Raw genomic sequence first — 15149 nt, forward strand, 5'->3', positions numbered from 1 at the left:
TCTCTTCCACTCTAACCTCTTTTTTTTTTTTCCTTCCCCTCCCCCATGAGATTCTGTTAAGTTTCTCAGGATCCACATAAGAGTGAAACCATATGGTATCTGTCTTTCTCTGTATGGCTTATTTCACCTAGCATCACACTCTCCAGTTCCATCCATGTTGCTACAAAGGGCCATATTTCATTCTTTCTCATTGCCACGTAGTATTCCATTGTGTATATAAACCACAATTTCTTTATCCATTCATCAGTTGATGGACATTTAGGCTCTTTCCATAATTTGGCCATTGTTGAGAGTGCTGCTATAAACATTGGGGTACAAGCGCCCCTATGCATCAGTACTCCTGTATCCCTTGGGTCAATTCCTAGCAGTGCTATTGCTGAGTCATAGGGTAGGTCTATTTTTAATTTTTTGAGGAACCTCCACACTTAAACAGCCTTTTCTAGATGATTCTCATCTAGGTGGCTGAGGGGAACCCCACTTTGAGAAAGGGAAGGCCCCAGAAATCCTGGCTTCCAAACATCCCTTAAGCGCATAGGGTGTGGCCAGCTCCAGGCTACATAAAACACAAGGCCTGAAATTGCTGGCCAGGGTGGCCTATCCAGCTGGGGCAAAAGTGCACGTATGTGAGGCAGTGCGGGGGTGACACAGGCCCAAAATCTGGTGGATGGCAGTAAAGGCCACAAACTGCTGGGATGAACTGGCCAAGGGAAAGGGACAGGGGTCAGGGAGGGGAACCTCATGCAGTCAGGGAGGGATTTGAGCTGAACCTCGGAGGTGAAGTCAGTCGGGGGATTGGAGAGCAAATGTGCAGCTGGGGAGGGGGGGCAGGATCACCCCCTAGCACAGTGCCCCAAAGCAGCACCTTTCCAACAATATGAGGTGTGAGAGGGTAGGGGAGACAGATGAAAAGGGCAACAAAGGTAAGGGAAGCTGGGAAGAGGTGTCGAAGGAACTTGGCCGTCTGGCTCCAAGGCCTGTGCTTTTAAACCATCTGTCATCTGGCTGCCCAGGTCATACAGGGCCTCCAAGAGCCCTTCAGAGAGGCCTGGGAATTATGACTCAGGAAGCTGAGGGACCAGCTCTGTGACCCTCACTGGCCTGCCCAATGTCCAAGGGCAGGGGCTCATGGTGTGAGTGGCCATACCCCTAGCAGGTGCTCAGTAAACAAGCACAAATGAAAGAGCTAGAGAATTTTAAACCTCAGCATGAGAGGCCCAAGGAGTATCTCAGATGGATCAGGGAGGGGACCAGTGGTCCAAGCCCCAGTCCTCCATGCCCAGAGCCCCAGGGGCTAGTGGTGGGGGAGGTTGAGAAGGCCCCGGAGGGTGCTGGGATGTTTCTCAGGGCATCAGAGCGCAGAGATGGCCAAAGCAGAAGCCGAGCTCCCCTGTCCCACCTCCCACTGCTACTGGGGCCACGCTCACCTTGGGGGCGTCCAGAGAATATTGAGGGATGTGGGGCTCCAAGGCAGCAAAATAGCTATGGCCTCGTGTGCGGAGGGTCAGGCACCAGGAGGGGCACACGGTACAGTCCTCCTCGATGTTATGGTAGTTCTGGAGGACCTGCAGGGGAGCGGACCCAAGGACAAGCTCAGAATTCCTGTGTCTGACCCTGTGGGGCCCCCTAGCTCCTCCTCTGCACTGCAGGAGTCCCACATTGGGCACAGAGAGAGGGGTTCCCTGGGAAGGCAGTGCAGAGAACAACCATCCTGACAGTTCCAACTGCAGCGTGCCAGGCCCACGCTGAGCACTCAGCAAATATGCTCTTTAATAACCACAACAGCGCAAGGACAAGGCTGGGGCTGGGATGTGAGAACAGCATTCATCCTGCAGGAATGTGCCTGGAGAAGTGCTGGCCAATCAAAATAGAACACGAGCCACAAATGCAAGCCGCAAACGTAATGTTACATGTTCTAGCAGCCACGTTAACAAAGTGAAACACGGGAAACTAATTTCAGGGATAGGTTTTATTTACCCTAATAGATCCAAAAGCTTATCATTTCAACATATAGTCAATATCTAAGTGACGCGTGAGCTACTTCACACTCTTTTCGTGCTGAGTCTTTGAAGGCTGGTCTTACGACATATGTCAGTTTGGACTAGTCACACTTCAGGTGTTCGGTAGCCACATGTGGCTGCTGGTTGCCCTATCAGACAGTGCAGGCTATAAAGCCAGCAGCCTAAAAATCTGGAGGGCTCAGCCTTGGCAAAGCCAGGTGTCCACAGCCTTATTCCTCCAAAACTCTGCATTTTCCCACTGCCAAGATATTAGAATGGAGGCAATTAAAGACTAAGCTTTGGAAGTCCTTCTCAAAAGTTCGGATATGGCCCCAAATTTTTAGATGAAAAGACCAGGGCTCGGGGACATTAAAGGACTTGCCCAGGGTCACATAGCTGGTAAGGGACTCTACTCTTCTCTCGGCCCCAGCACCTGGCCTCTGGGAAAGAACAGCAGGGTGGGCAGAGCCAACAAGGAAAGGAAAAAGCAGGACCAGAGATGAAAAGGGTGCGACCAGCATCTGGGACCAAGAGGCTGGGCTGGGCACAGCCTGTGGTCTGAGTTCCCCAGCCAAAGGAAGTTGTGCTAGAAGCCCCTCCCCTGACACACACCTAATTACCCAGCACCCCTGACTCAGTGCCCCAGACCCTGGTTTCTCCTGCCCATGGGTCTTTGGATGGACCACCTCCTAATGAGCCCTAGGGAGATGCTCCTTGTATGCCAAATTTTCCCAAGAGGCTTGACCCCAGCTGGGTGCTCCCTCTGGAGTGAGTGGGAGGCCACATATGAGTGAGACATAATCAGATGGGCCAAGAAACCCCTTGGCCAAGGCAAGCCCATGAGTCTGGGAGAAGGCAAACCAGTAAGGATCACTATCCAGCCAAGGAGGAGCTTGGCACAGAGAGGATGAATCCCACAGCAGCACCCCCCCCTCCAACCCCACCCTGCTGTTCAGGTTCCAGGGAAGAGAGGCAGCCCTCCCCACCCCCATGTCGTCTCCCTGCACACACCTTATAGACAACGAAGGCCTCCAGCTCCACAGCGTACAGGCAGTTAGGGTAAGGCGGATGGAAGTGCAGGCGCATGGCCATGGACTTGAGTGGGGGCACATCACAGGTGTCTGGGGTCACCCAGAAGGGGCAGTCAGACCTCCGTGTCCAGACCACTGTGATCTTGCCTTTGGTGTGGTTCATCAGGCACAGGGGGACAGGGTTGGGGTCCCCAGGCCCAGGGCAGGCACCGAAATCCACATCAGTGGGCTCTATGCTGACAGGTGGAGGGAAGATGGCTATGTCGCTGGTACCATCGAAGAAGTACTCATTCATGGGGGAGATCAGAGGATACTCTGGGGCTGACACGTTCTCTGGGGCCTGTGTGGGGAGAGACAGGTGAGCAGGGGCCCAACTGCCACTCCTCTCGCCACTGCCCCTCATCCACACGCTCCTTCCTGGAAAAGGCCACAAGGGCTCCACACAAACAATCCCCAACTACTGATGGCGCCCACAGGGCTCTGGGGGCACAGGGTTTCCCAAGAATTTCTAGAGAAGGGGGCATGAACCTGGGGAGGGTAGCCTGTCTGTGGGGAGCCCCAAAGCGTCCATCAAACCTCAGTAGGAATCAGGAGGGCCCCATTCTTATCCTGCTCCAGCTTCTTCTCCCTCAGCATGGTGCCCAGGATGTCCGGAGGGTAGAGCGTCAGGCCCCGCGCCAGGTGTGTGCGGTACCAAGCAAGGTGCTGAGGTCTCAGGATGGCTGGCTTGGTGCTGTCCGAGTGGCAGGTCCCAATCAGGTCCAGGAACAGTGGGTCCTGTGACATGTGTCTGGGTGAGGCTGGATTTCAGCCCCCACTCACCACCTTGGCCAGGAGTCAGCTGGTCAGGGCACAATTTGTATGACTTTCCCCAGGGCCCTGAGTTGGGTCCTCACTTCAAGGCTCTCTGTCCCGCACATGCTGTGAGGGGTGAGTCCAGTCTCCCCTCTCTCTTCCCAGCCTATTAGCAGCAGCAGCAGCAGCAGCAGCAGCAGCAAAGCCTTCGGCCTGGCAGTCGTCAGGGCGAGACTGGCATACCTGCCTGGCTCCGAGTGAGCCTTTGTGTGCCCCTGGCCAAGCTCTGGCTCCAAAAGCCAGGCTGGGGCCCTGGCAGAGATGATCCAAGGAGAAGTTCCGGAATACAGGGCCGTGATCACCAAGCATTGTCTTCATCACTGGGCCTCAGGTTGCCTCCTCCAGCTCCCAGCAGAGCCCCTCCACCCTCCCTCCCCCAACGCTCACCTGGTGGTGGATGAGACAGGCCACTCGCCGAGAGTAGATGGTGGGGTGAGTGGGCTGGAAGGTACAGTGCAAGGTCATGCGGGCCTTGCCCACCAGGGTCCCAAAGGCAGGTCTGATGTCGAAGACACTCTCTTGGCAGTCAATGGCAAACTGGAAGTAGGCTGTGCAGTCTGACTTGTTCTCGATCCACAGGGTCTGCTCCAAGGTCTCCCCGAGGTTGACCCAGCCGAAGTTGACGCAGCAGTGCTGCAGGGACACCTCAGGGCCTGGGCATAGGAGATGGGGTTCTTGTGAGCAGGCCCTGCCACCTGTGTGGGGCTGGGGCATCAGTCTCCTGGAGGATGTCTCAGAAAGGGTCCCTCTGGTGGAAGGCAGTGCTGCCTGGAGACAGAAGGCTGGGCTGGAAAGGCCCAGAACCCCAGCAACCTGAGCTGACCTCCAAGGCACCAGGGACGACAGGGGGAACCTTATCTCCAGGTGTCCAAAACTGATTCCGCATGGAGCCCACCAGGGGGCAGCAGACACCCAGGCTGAAGGGCAAGGAGGCGTCACACCCTTAAAAGCTGGCAAAGAGCCCTGCTCTGCCCTAAAGGCTGGCTGCTCCGATCCCCAGAGGCCGGGCAGCATTCTAGGGTTGCCAGTACCTCTACAGAAACCGACGACTTTGAGCAATGTGTGGGAGGCACAGCCAGAGGGCATGATGGACAAGTAGTCAATAGTTCTGATGTCCAAGGTCTCGGGGTGAAAGAACACCGACACGAATTTCTTCTCTCCTGGAGGCACAATGCCATTGGTAGTGGGGCAGGAGAAGGTGTGATCTTTGGCCAGCATGTCTGGGGCCACTTCGATCCTGAAGGGGGCGCTCACCTGTGGGGCCGGGGGGGGGGGGGGGGCAGGAAGGGTGAGGTCACAGAGTGAGGCAGTTGTCCTTACCAAGGCGCCCAGCTGAGGGGGTGAGGGCAGTTGAAGTCCAGCCTATGCCCCTCTTGTCAGTTTGAGCATGAAGCCACCTCCATCAGGAGGAAGGACGAGGCCAAGCTGTGTGCCCTGCACCGGGACTGCCTGGGGACACTCTTTTCTTTCCCAAAGGTATCATAAAGGCTGGCTGTGCTCCTGGGGTTAGGACAATCTGAGGGCTGCTCATAGAGTTGCTCTGGGGGTGGTCAAGGGATACTCCAGCCCAACCCCCAGCTGAGAAGGGAGGAGGACACCAGCTGACACCTGTTGACACATGTGTGTATCAACAGACATGGTTCATGCGAGGCTTGGGGCCAAAGGTATGGACAGGAAGAGGGCATTTTGTAAAGGGGGTGGGTTTTAGGAGCAGCCAGCCCTGTGGTCTGCCCCCTCCTTATACACAGGACGTTCCCTCCCCCCCTTATACACAGGACACCCCCTCCATCCCCTTATACATGGGATGCCCCCTCCCCCCTTATACAAAGGATGTTCCCTCTCCCCCTTATACAAGGACGCCCTCTCCAGCCCCTTATACATGGGACACCCCCTCTGCCCCTTATACACAGGACACCCCCTCCAGTCCCTTATACACGGATGCCCCCTCCTCCCCCTTATACACAGGACGCCTACCATGCGTACCATGGAAGGGTTATAGAGCTTGATGTGTCTCTCAGCAGTGCAGCCCACAGCAACAGAGCCGAAATGCAACACTTTCTGGAAACCTTCAGCATCCTGGTCCTCTGGTCGCTTCTGCTTTATGCTCACCAGCAGCTGGGCACATTTGGCTGGGATGGAGATGAGACAGTCTTGGGAAGAAATCCACCTGGGGCCTCTGTGGCCCCACATGAACAGCCCCTCGAAGAAGGTAGGTGTGCCCAGGGAAACACTGGTCTGCCACACCAAGGAAGGCAAAGCAAAGACAGAGCCTGTGGGGCTGGGGGAGAGTGGGAAACTGGTGGAGGACAGGCCGGCAGGGGAGGTGGAGGGGGCACACTGAGGCTTTGAGACCCAGGACGGGCAGCAGGTGGGCTCTGGGGACAGGTGGGAAGTCGGGCCTCACCCACGGCCTGCAGCTGCATGCTTCTTTTCTGCTTGCTGCCTTCTCCATACCAGCATGTGGCCTGAATTTCATAGATGGTGGCCATAAGGGGATGAAAGGTCACCTTGATGCAGGAGGCCTGGCCTGGCTCCAGCAGCCCCGTGGTGGGCAGTATCTGGAACGGGCTGGGGAACTCCCAGGTGAAGAAGGTGGGCAAGTCCCTGGAGGGGGTGTAGATCAGGGCCACTGAGCTCATTCTGTCTGCTGCCCCTACTTCAGAAAGGTGGTGATGCTGGGCCCCACCGTCTCCCCCCTTCCCCCTTCCCCCACCAGCTCCCTGGGACCCTCCTTAAAGCGCTCACTCTCCCTGCCTCGGAGCCTCAGCCGCCCCTCTTACCCCACATTTTCCAGGCAGAACCAGGCCTCAGTCACATCCCCCACGGCACACGTGGGCAACTGCAGGGATCGTGGGCAGGTCAGACTGTGGCAAGGAAGGGTGGCCCTCAGGTCCACACAGAACATCCCCTCTGCTTTCTCAAACCACAGCTGGTCCGCATACTCCTTCTGCAGGTGGGGCGGGAGGAGGTGGGGGGAGCAGGCAGTCACTGATCGGTGGTACCTACATGGTATTCAGGGACCACACATCCCACCCCAGCTCTTGGCCATGCCCCCAAGACAGTCACTGAGGGGTGGGCTGGGCCATGACCCTCGCTTTTTGTCTTGAAGGAAAGCCGGTTGCCTGTCCTTCAACACTGCCCTAGTCTCAGAGATATGGGGCCTCTTTGGTGAGGAACAAAGTATTTGGGGGAGTGTTTTGGGCTAAGGAATCTAGGGCTTTCTTGTGGCTAATACAGTAGCACAAATTTTAGCCCCCAACATCCAACTGGGAACCCCCTTCAGTTTAGCGAGTTTATAGTGTGAGTTTCTCCAGGGCTTCACTAGCTGGAGTTTTTGCTATAGCTGGCAGGACGTGTGTGTGTGTGTGTGTGTGTGTGCACATGCACGCACACACGCACAGGTGCAAGGGAGGTGGGGTGCTCCTTGCTGCTGTGCCCTGCTCCCTCTTCCAAGGTCATCGTGCCTGTGTCCCTCCCTGCCCGTGCCCTCCAAGTGGCAAACCTTACCTCCTCCAGAGGCCGAAAAATAATGGGGAGCGTGAAGGTTATGCCCGGGCTCAGCAAGATGGGCTGGGGGATGACGGTGAAGAAGAACTTGGTCTTGGGGGACCTGCAGGAGACAGCCAGGGCTTAAGCACTTCGGGATCAGGGCCCAGAAAACAAGAAAAATCCATGAGCACCGAGCTGGGGGAAACCAAGGCTGAGAACAGACCCATCAGGATGCCTTTCAAACAGACCTAGGCAAGGCCGGAGAGTTCCAGTGTGGGGCAAAACCACAGACATTGCAAACTTCAAAACTATTCATAGGAAGATGATACTGCCAATAACTCTATACCAATAAATGTTAAAGTTTAGAGCCAATAAGCCCATTTCTAAGGAAGTATAAATTACCAAAACTGACTCAAGAATTAGACAATAAATTTTATGGCCACCCTACCTAAAATCATCAAAACCAGTGAATAAGTAGCAAAAAATCTTCCCACAGAGAAAACACTAGGCTGGATGGCTTCACAGCAAGTCCTACCAAACATTTGATAAAAAAAAAAAAATCCCAGCCTTTGGGACGCTTGGGTGACTCAGTAGGTTGAATGTCCGACTTCGGCTCAGGTCATGATCTCACGGTTCATGGGTTCGAGCTCCGTGTTGGGCTCTGTGCTGACAGTTCAGAGCCTCGAGCCTGCTTTGAATTCTGTGCCTCCCTCTCTCTCTGCCCCTTCCCTGCTCATGCTCTGTCTGTCTCTCTCTTGAAAATAAATAAACATTAAAAAATTAAAAAAAATAATCCCAGCCTTATCTTCCCAGTAATATGAAATGTGGCAACACACTCCCCTACATAGTCTATGAATCTGACTTGATGTAACTTTGGTATGTTGGTAACTTTATTACCCAAACCTGGCAAAGGCAAGAGAAGAATGGAAAATTACAGGCCTATCCAAAAACAAAAGGAGAGAACCAAACGAATTTAGCAACGTTTAGAAAGAATACTCAAGGGGCGCCTGGGTGGCGCAGTCGGTTAAGCGTCCGGCTTCAGCCAGGTCACGATCTCGCGGTCCGTGAGTTCGAGCCCCGCGTCGGGCTCTGGGCTGATGGCTCAGAGCCTGGAGCCTGTTTCCGATTCTGTGCCTCCCTCTCTCTCTGCCCCTCCCCCGTTCATGCTCTGTCTCTCTCTGTCCCAAAAGTAAATTAACGTTGAAAAAAAAAATAAAAAAAAAAAAAAAGAAAGAATACTCAAGTATGACAAAGGTGAGCTTACACCAGGAACACACAGTTGGTTTAACAGAGAAAATCAATTAATGTAACCCACCAGGTTAACAAATTAAGAGAGAAAAAATAAAATGATAATTTCAATAAAGGAAAATAATAGACAGCCTTCAAGGTGTTAGGAGAGAAACTCTTAGCAACCTAGGAATAGAAGGGAATGCCCTTAACCTGATGAAATCTTAAAAAATAAAAAACAAAAACCAAACCAAAACAAAAAACTACAGGAAACATCCAAACAAATAGTGACACACTGGAATTTTTCACTTTGAGATCACAAACGAAACAAGGATAAACATCAGTGGTGGAAGAGATCATCAGGGAAAGTATGAACTTTTCACTAAATGGCTTGGAGATACTTGGCCATTTGTTTGAGGAAAAGTGTTATCGTACAACCATTCACAAAAATTAATTCTCTATAGCTAAAAGGCAAATGTGAAAGGCAAAGCTATAGTCTTTACAAGATACTATAGAAGACTCTCTTCATGACCTAGGTAGGTGGAGAGAAGGACTTCTTAAGCAAGATACAAAAAAGCAGAAACCATAAAAGAAAAAGATTGATTCTTTTGATTCCTTTGAAATGAAGTAATTCTATTCTTTGAATGACATGGTAAAGAGGAAAAGACAAGTCACAAGGTGGGAAAAGATATCTATAACACCTGACAAAGGATTGGTAGCCACCATAAGAACTTAAAAAAGGTGGGGGGGGGGCGCCTGGGTGACTCAGTTGGTTAAGCGTTCGACTCTGGCTCAGTTCATGATCTCATAGTCCATGAGTTTGAGCCCCACATCAGGCTCTGTGCTGATAGCTCAGAGCCTGGAGCCTGCTTCAGATTCTATGTCTCCCTCTCTCTCTGCCCCTCTCCTGCTCATGCTCTGTCTCTCTCTGTCTCAAAAATAAATTAAAAAACATTAAAAAAAAAAACATTAAAAAAAAAAAAAAGAGGTGCCTGGCTGGCTCAGTCAATAGAGCATGTGACTCTTGATCTCAGGGTTGCAAGTTCGAGCTCCACACTGGGGGTGGAGTTTACCTAAAAAAAAAAAAAAAAGGCAATCTGATAGAAAAATAGGCGCAGACTTTGACAGGAATTCCAAAAATGAAATGGTCGATAGCATATGAAAGACACTCAGCTGTATCAGTAAGCTGGAACATGCAAATTAGAACGACAAAAAATTACTGTTATTAGCAAAACTTTTAAACTCTGGCAATAACAATTGTTGGTAAGAAAAGTGGAGGAATGGGAATTCATGCATGGTTGTCATGGATATAAATAGAAACATATATTTTGGAGAATAGTTTGGCTTATCTATAAAAGCAAACATGTACATGTCCTAGATCACAGCAATTCTACTTCTGCGTATCTACCCTAGAAAAAACTCTTGCAAGTGAAGATCTATACATGAATGTTGACAATAGTCTCAAACCAAAAACAACCCAAACATCCCTCAACAGAAGAACGGATGAGGGCATCTGGGTGGCTCAGTCAGTTGAGCATCCAACTTCAGCTCAGGTCATGATCTCACAGTTTGTGGGTTCCAGCCCCAAGTTGGGCTCTGTGCTGACAGCTCAGAGCCTGGAGCCTGCTTCAGATTCTACGTGTGTCTCTCTCTGTCCCTTCCCCGGTCACATGCTCTCTCTCTCAAAAATAAATAAATAAAATAAAAAAAAATACAACCCAGGGGCGCCTGGGTGGCTCAGTTGGTTGAGCATCCAACTTCAGCTCAGGTCATGGTCTCGCAGTTCATGAGTTCGAGCCCCACGTCAGGCTCTATGCTAACAAACAGCTCAGAGCCTGGAGGCTGCTTCAGATTCTGTCTCCCTCCCTCTCTCTCCCCCTCCCCTGCTCATGCTCTGTCTCTCTCTCTCAAAAATAAATGAAGGTTTGAAAAAAATTTTTTTAAAAAAACAGAAGAATGAATGAATATACTACAATATAAGCATCTATTGGGATATCATCCTGCAGTGAAAAAGATGAACTATAGTTGCATGCACATGAGTCTTAAAAACATAACAGAACAAAAATAAAAGACATATATAAAAGACAGATATATACCCTATTATTCCACTTATGTCAAGTTCATAAGAAGGCAAAATTAAATGATATCATTTAGGGATGGAAATGTAGGTGGTAAATCCGTTTGAGAAAAGCAAGAAAATCATTATCACTAAGTCCAATCATGGTTACCTTTATGGGTAGGGAAGGTGTTCCAGTAGGGATGTGACACGACATGGGAGGTGAGATTCAGACACATTACTCTTATTGATTTGGTCCCATGGGTTCCCCTTTCAATAATTATTCAAACTGTGCATGTTTTATATACCCTTTTCTAATTTTGTATGATAGTTTTAAAGGTTTTTGTTTTTGTTTTTGTTTTCAAAACAGCGACCGTTTGAGGGGCTTGAGGACTCAGGGGCTGGGTCTCTGATCCCTCATTCTGATACCTGTACTTCATCTTCTGGATTTTCAAGGATAGATTTTTCAGAGTCAGGTTCTTGGTGACCTCCTTCCCCAGTGCCCAGCCTTTCCATTGCAGCTCCTCAGCCACCTCGATGCCCCAGATGACCCTCTTCTTCACTTTGTCTTGCCTCTTTGGGAAGCATATTTGGGTGCCCGTGAAGCTGGCAGGCTGTGCAGTTGGCAGGGAAAAGGGGGAGAAAAAGGATGTGTTAGCTAGGTAAGATTCAAATACCCAGAGAACAGATAAAGATCTCCCATCTCTGGAAAGTGAGGACTTACACCACTGCTGGCTCTTGGGGGATGGTCTGGAGACAGAAGGTGAGGGGCAGGCAGGCCTTGGAGTGAGGTATTACCATTTCTGAAATCACTACAATGCTTTTCCAACTAGATTCTCTGTGACCCTGACCCTGAAGCCTTCCCTGGACCGTTCCATCCAGCACTGAGTGATCTTGGCTGGTCTGTTCTGTTCCTCCATGCACCCAAAGATACCACGCCCTTCGGGTACTGCCTTTTCCTTTCCTTCCTTCCCATCCTGCCCTTTCACTATGGAAGCCTCTCCTAGCTGGGGTGGTCTATCCCAGGCACTTTTTGAGACCACAAGGATACGCCACCACTCCCTCTTCCTGTCCCTCAACTGGCTGATGGAGCAGGGGAATGAGTAAATTTGCCTGAAACAAGCCCTCACCCCCCACCCTGATGTGGGGGCCACTCCAAGCACAGCTCCTGATGATGCTAGAGGTGCAGTGTGCCAACACTTCCCATCTATAATGGAAAATCCTTCATGACCTGATCCCTAGGAGGGTGGAGGCGGATGCAGGGGGAAAGGCAAGGAGAAGGGAAGATGAACCAGTATCTCTTCCTACCCCAGCCATGGCTATGAACACTCCACTCATGGCCATTTTATTTTATGTTTGGCCAAGCATTGCTTCTATGTTGTTACTTAATGTAAAGATATATTCATCCATTTGACAAATATTTATTGACGGCATATTATGTGCCAGACACTATGCTAGGTGCCAAGACAAGAGCGAACAAGATGGACACATCTCTTCTCTGTTGGAGCTTACACTCTCGGTTTAAGTAGGTACAGAGAGTGTCAGATGGCCAATATAGTATTTCCTTTCCTGGTTCGCCCACAGGGGAAAGGTGACATGGGTGGGCAAGGGCAATTTATTATAAATATTGGTTGGTGCATCAGTCAGGGTCAGGAAAACAGAAGCCACTTCGGGTGTTTGAAACGAGGAATTTAATGCACAGCCAAGGCATAGTGAAGTCACTCAGAAGCTGGCAGCATCAGGAAGTCGCTGCCACACTAGGTTAGGGGAGGTGGTGGGCTTCTCAGAGCCCTGAGGCCTGTCTGGTGGGGGTTCGAGTCATGGGGAAGTGCAGCTTCTGTTGGAAATACTGTTGGAAAAGTAGAGATGGAGGGAGAGAAATACCCTGGCTTCTCCCTTCCTCCCCGTTTCCAATCTCCTGCCCGCACAGAGCAGAGTGGGGAAGGGCAGTGAGTGAATCTGGGGCAAATAGGCCCAGAATGGCACAGGTGGAAGGGTGAGGTGACTCCCAGTCCTCGGGAAGGCAAATGCAAGCACCATCTCACCTAAGGAGGCATGAGAATCCACACACAACACAGACACACGCTGCACCAAACACACTCCTACCCCATAGGCACCCTGTGGGACAACTGCCCCCTACCCCTGCCATGTCACACAGAGACAGTCTTGAGAGCTGCGAATAGTCAGCCACATCCATATATTGGCCAAACACTTGGTCCTAGGGATCAGGACCAGAAGAACTTTCTGAGGGAAGAGAAAACCACTGGCTACTCTCTCAGCTCTGATGGGCACCTCCCTAGAGTTCTTCACACGCACACTCCCATTCCCCACAGCAGCCACTCCAGCCGGCTTGGTGCCCAATCTATGCAGGAGAGTCAGGTCCTTGCAGATTCCTACCCCCCTGCCCTGCCACCTCTCCCCGGCCCTGCTGCCCCTGCCCCGCCCACCCGGAACATGTCCTCACGTGGGCACTGGTGTTGCTGCTACTGCAGGCACTCAGGGCCGCGCTGCTGCCAGTGATGGTGGGGATGGCCATGGTGCTGGTACTCAGGCAGGACCCGGAGTTCATGGTGTAGTCACCACTGTCCCTGGTCCTCATCAGGGGGGTTGGGGCTGCCTGGATGAGCATCACACACCTGGAACACAAGTCCAAGGGGAGCACTCTGGCTAAACCAGGAGTTCTTGCCAGTTTGGAGTTAGGAAAAGACCACAGGGGAGACAGGAGGGACATCAAAAAGAGAGGCTGATGGAGTAGACTTGCTGTGGCCATCATGATCATGAAGAAGGGCCGGCTTGCCGGCTTTGGAACCAAGGTATGAGTGACACCATGAGGAATGAGCCTGAACACAAGATCCAGCACTTTGCCCAGGAGCCTAGAAATTCACCATGCAGGAAAGGGACTTGGGGACGAGGCCCGTGCAGCTCTGCCTGCCATGGCCACAGTTGGCATTTCTCAGTCAGTCCCCAGTGAGTGTGACTAAAGCATTCGCATTACCTTTATCTGGATTTTGCTCTCTGCTTGTTGCTTCTGAGCGTGACTTGCCTCCTATGAGGAGGGGCAAAGAAGAGGTAAATGAGACTGGGTGGTTCTTAGTCTTTGGGGTTTCTTCCATCAGTATGCAACCTGTAGTCCAAGTTTAAAGTAAGCATTCACTGAAATAATCACTCAATCCAAGGATAAGTGAATCAACCTCTAGAGCAGAGGGATCCCTGGATAGACTGCAGCTGGAAATTATATGCAAATATATGTGAGTGTTACATGCAAATCATATGCAAAATGTCATGTATCTGGAGAAGTGCTCTTTTCCAGGGAGAGAATCCACAGTTTTCACGGAATACTCAGAGGGTGTTTGGCCCTGCTCTAGGAGACACACATGGAGACTAAACTCCAAATCCCCTCTTCCTTTAGCAGATTTCCTTCAGCATACACACCCCGGTGTGGCTCCCATATTGGACAGCATCAATTTAATATCTTTTTGAGCATATATATATTTTTTTCAGACTCCACAGTGTCCTTCCCCACTTCTTTGAATAACAATCTCAAAAATGGTAACAACTTCTACTGACATTCACTGAGAACTTATGTGCCAAGCAGTGTTGTAAGGCCTTCTCATGAATTTTAATCTTTACGTCATTTATGAGTAAATGTAAACTATCTTTTATTTGGCCTAAAATTACTTCTTTTCAAGGTGGGGGTTCAACTCCTTATTATAACATATTACACTTTAGTAAACAATGTTATGGTCACCCTTTAGAAATTTATACAATTTCATCAGACACTCTCCATACTCTCCACACCACCATCCAAAGCAAAAGATTCCGTTGACTCAGTTTTTCCTAACCAGCAACACCTCCAAACCTCTCCAGAAGAATATCTCAGGTTCATTCACTCACTCACTCATTCATTCATTCACTCACAAAACATTTACTGAGTGCCTGTTATGTACCAGTGCTAGGCAATGGACAGGCAAGACCCTTACCTTCAATTGTAAGGAGGACGGTTCAGGTGGAATCAAAGAAATGCAAGCTGGGGAGACAGGGAGGAGAGTCCCATTACTTTTCTGCTACTGGATGGCTTTGTAGTCCTGCCAGACTCATTAATGTCTGTGACCTCAGGGGATTCTATAGATAGTCACTGCCTTGAGGCTCTGAAAAAGTCTCCAATCATCACATATAGAAGAAATTAGAGACAATGGAGTAGAAATCTGGTCCAGATCAGGTCTTAGGGTTTAGGGAAGTGAACGATGATCTTGAAGCAAGGAGAGCTGGGTTCCAGCTCCTGCTCAGGTTTGTTGAGATGGGCAAGTTTCTCAGTCTCCTTGAGTCTCAGTCGTCTCACCTAATGGGGATTATTTTATTTCATAAAGTTGATGTGAACCTGGAATGAAATAGGGAATTTGAAAAAGCCCTAGACAAACCAATGTTACAATCATAATTACAATCGTAACTAACAATCATAACTTCCATACTAGCTTGAGCTACTCTTTCAAAAGA

General features: G+C 50.5%; 1 protein-coding gene across 6 annotated transcripts in view; it reads right to left on the reverse strand.

The window, feature by feature from the left end:
* CFAP65 (cilia and flagella associated protein 65) overlaps positions 1-15149 on the reverse strand; it is a 36006-nt gene that overhangs the window by 20380 nt on the left and 477 nt on the right. For 2 of the 6 annotated variants that reach the window (XR_005790546.1, XM_040476301.1), the window contains exons 2-14: positions 14636-15033; positions 13651-13701; positions 13120-13291; positions 11085-11269; positions 7391-7493; positions 6664-6830; positions 6288-6487; positions 5867-6012; positions 4915-5137; positions 4271-4536; positions 3605-3805; positions 3009-3368; positions 1425-1562 (exon numbers count right to left, since the gene is read on the reverse strand). Coding sequence is in view for 5 of the 6 variants with exons in the window: in XM_040476301.1 (XP_040332235.1) it covers positions 1425-1562; positions 3009-3368; positions 3605-3805; positions 4271-4536; positions 4915-5137; positions 5867-6012; positions 6288-6487; positions 6664-6830; positions 7391-7493; positions 11085-11269; positions 13120-13284 (2154 nt within the window). In the remaining variant the exon portion in view is untranslated. The remainder of the gene's footprint in view (positions 1-1424; positions 1563-3008; positions 3369-3604; positions 3806-4270; positions 4537-4914; positions 5138-5866; positions 6013-6287; positions 6488-6663; positions 6831-7390; positions 7494-11084; positions 11270-13119; positions 13292-13650; positions 13702-14635; positions 15034-15149) is intronic. The other 4 variants (XM_040476297.1, XM_040476296.1, XM_040476300.1 and 1 more) reach the window with 4 other exon arrangements.

This window comes from Herpailurus yagouaroundi, unplaced genomic scaffold, assembly GCF_014898765.1.
Source record: "Herpailurus yagouaroundi ecotype Mexico unplaced genomic scaffold, PumYag 140, whole genome shotgun sequence".
Taxonomy (NCBI): domain Eukaryota; kingdom Metazoa; phylum Chordata; class Mammalia; order Carnivora; family Felidae; genus Herpailurus; species Herpailurus yagouaroundi.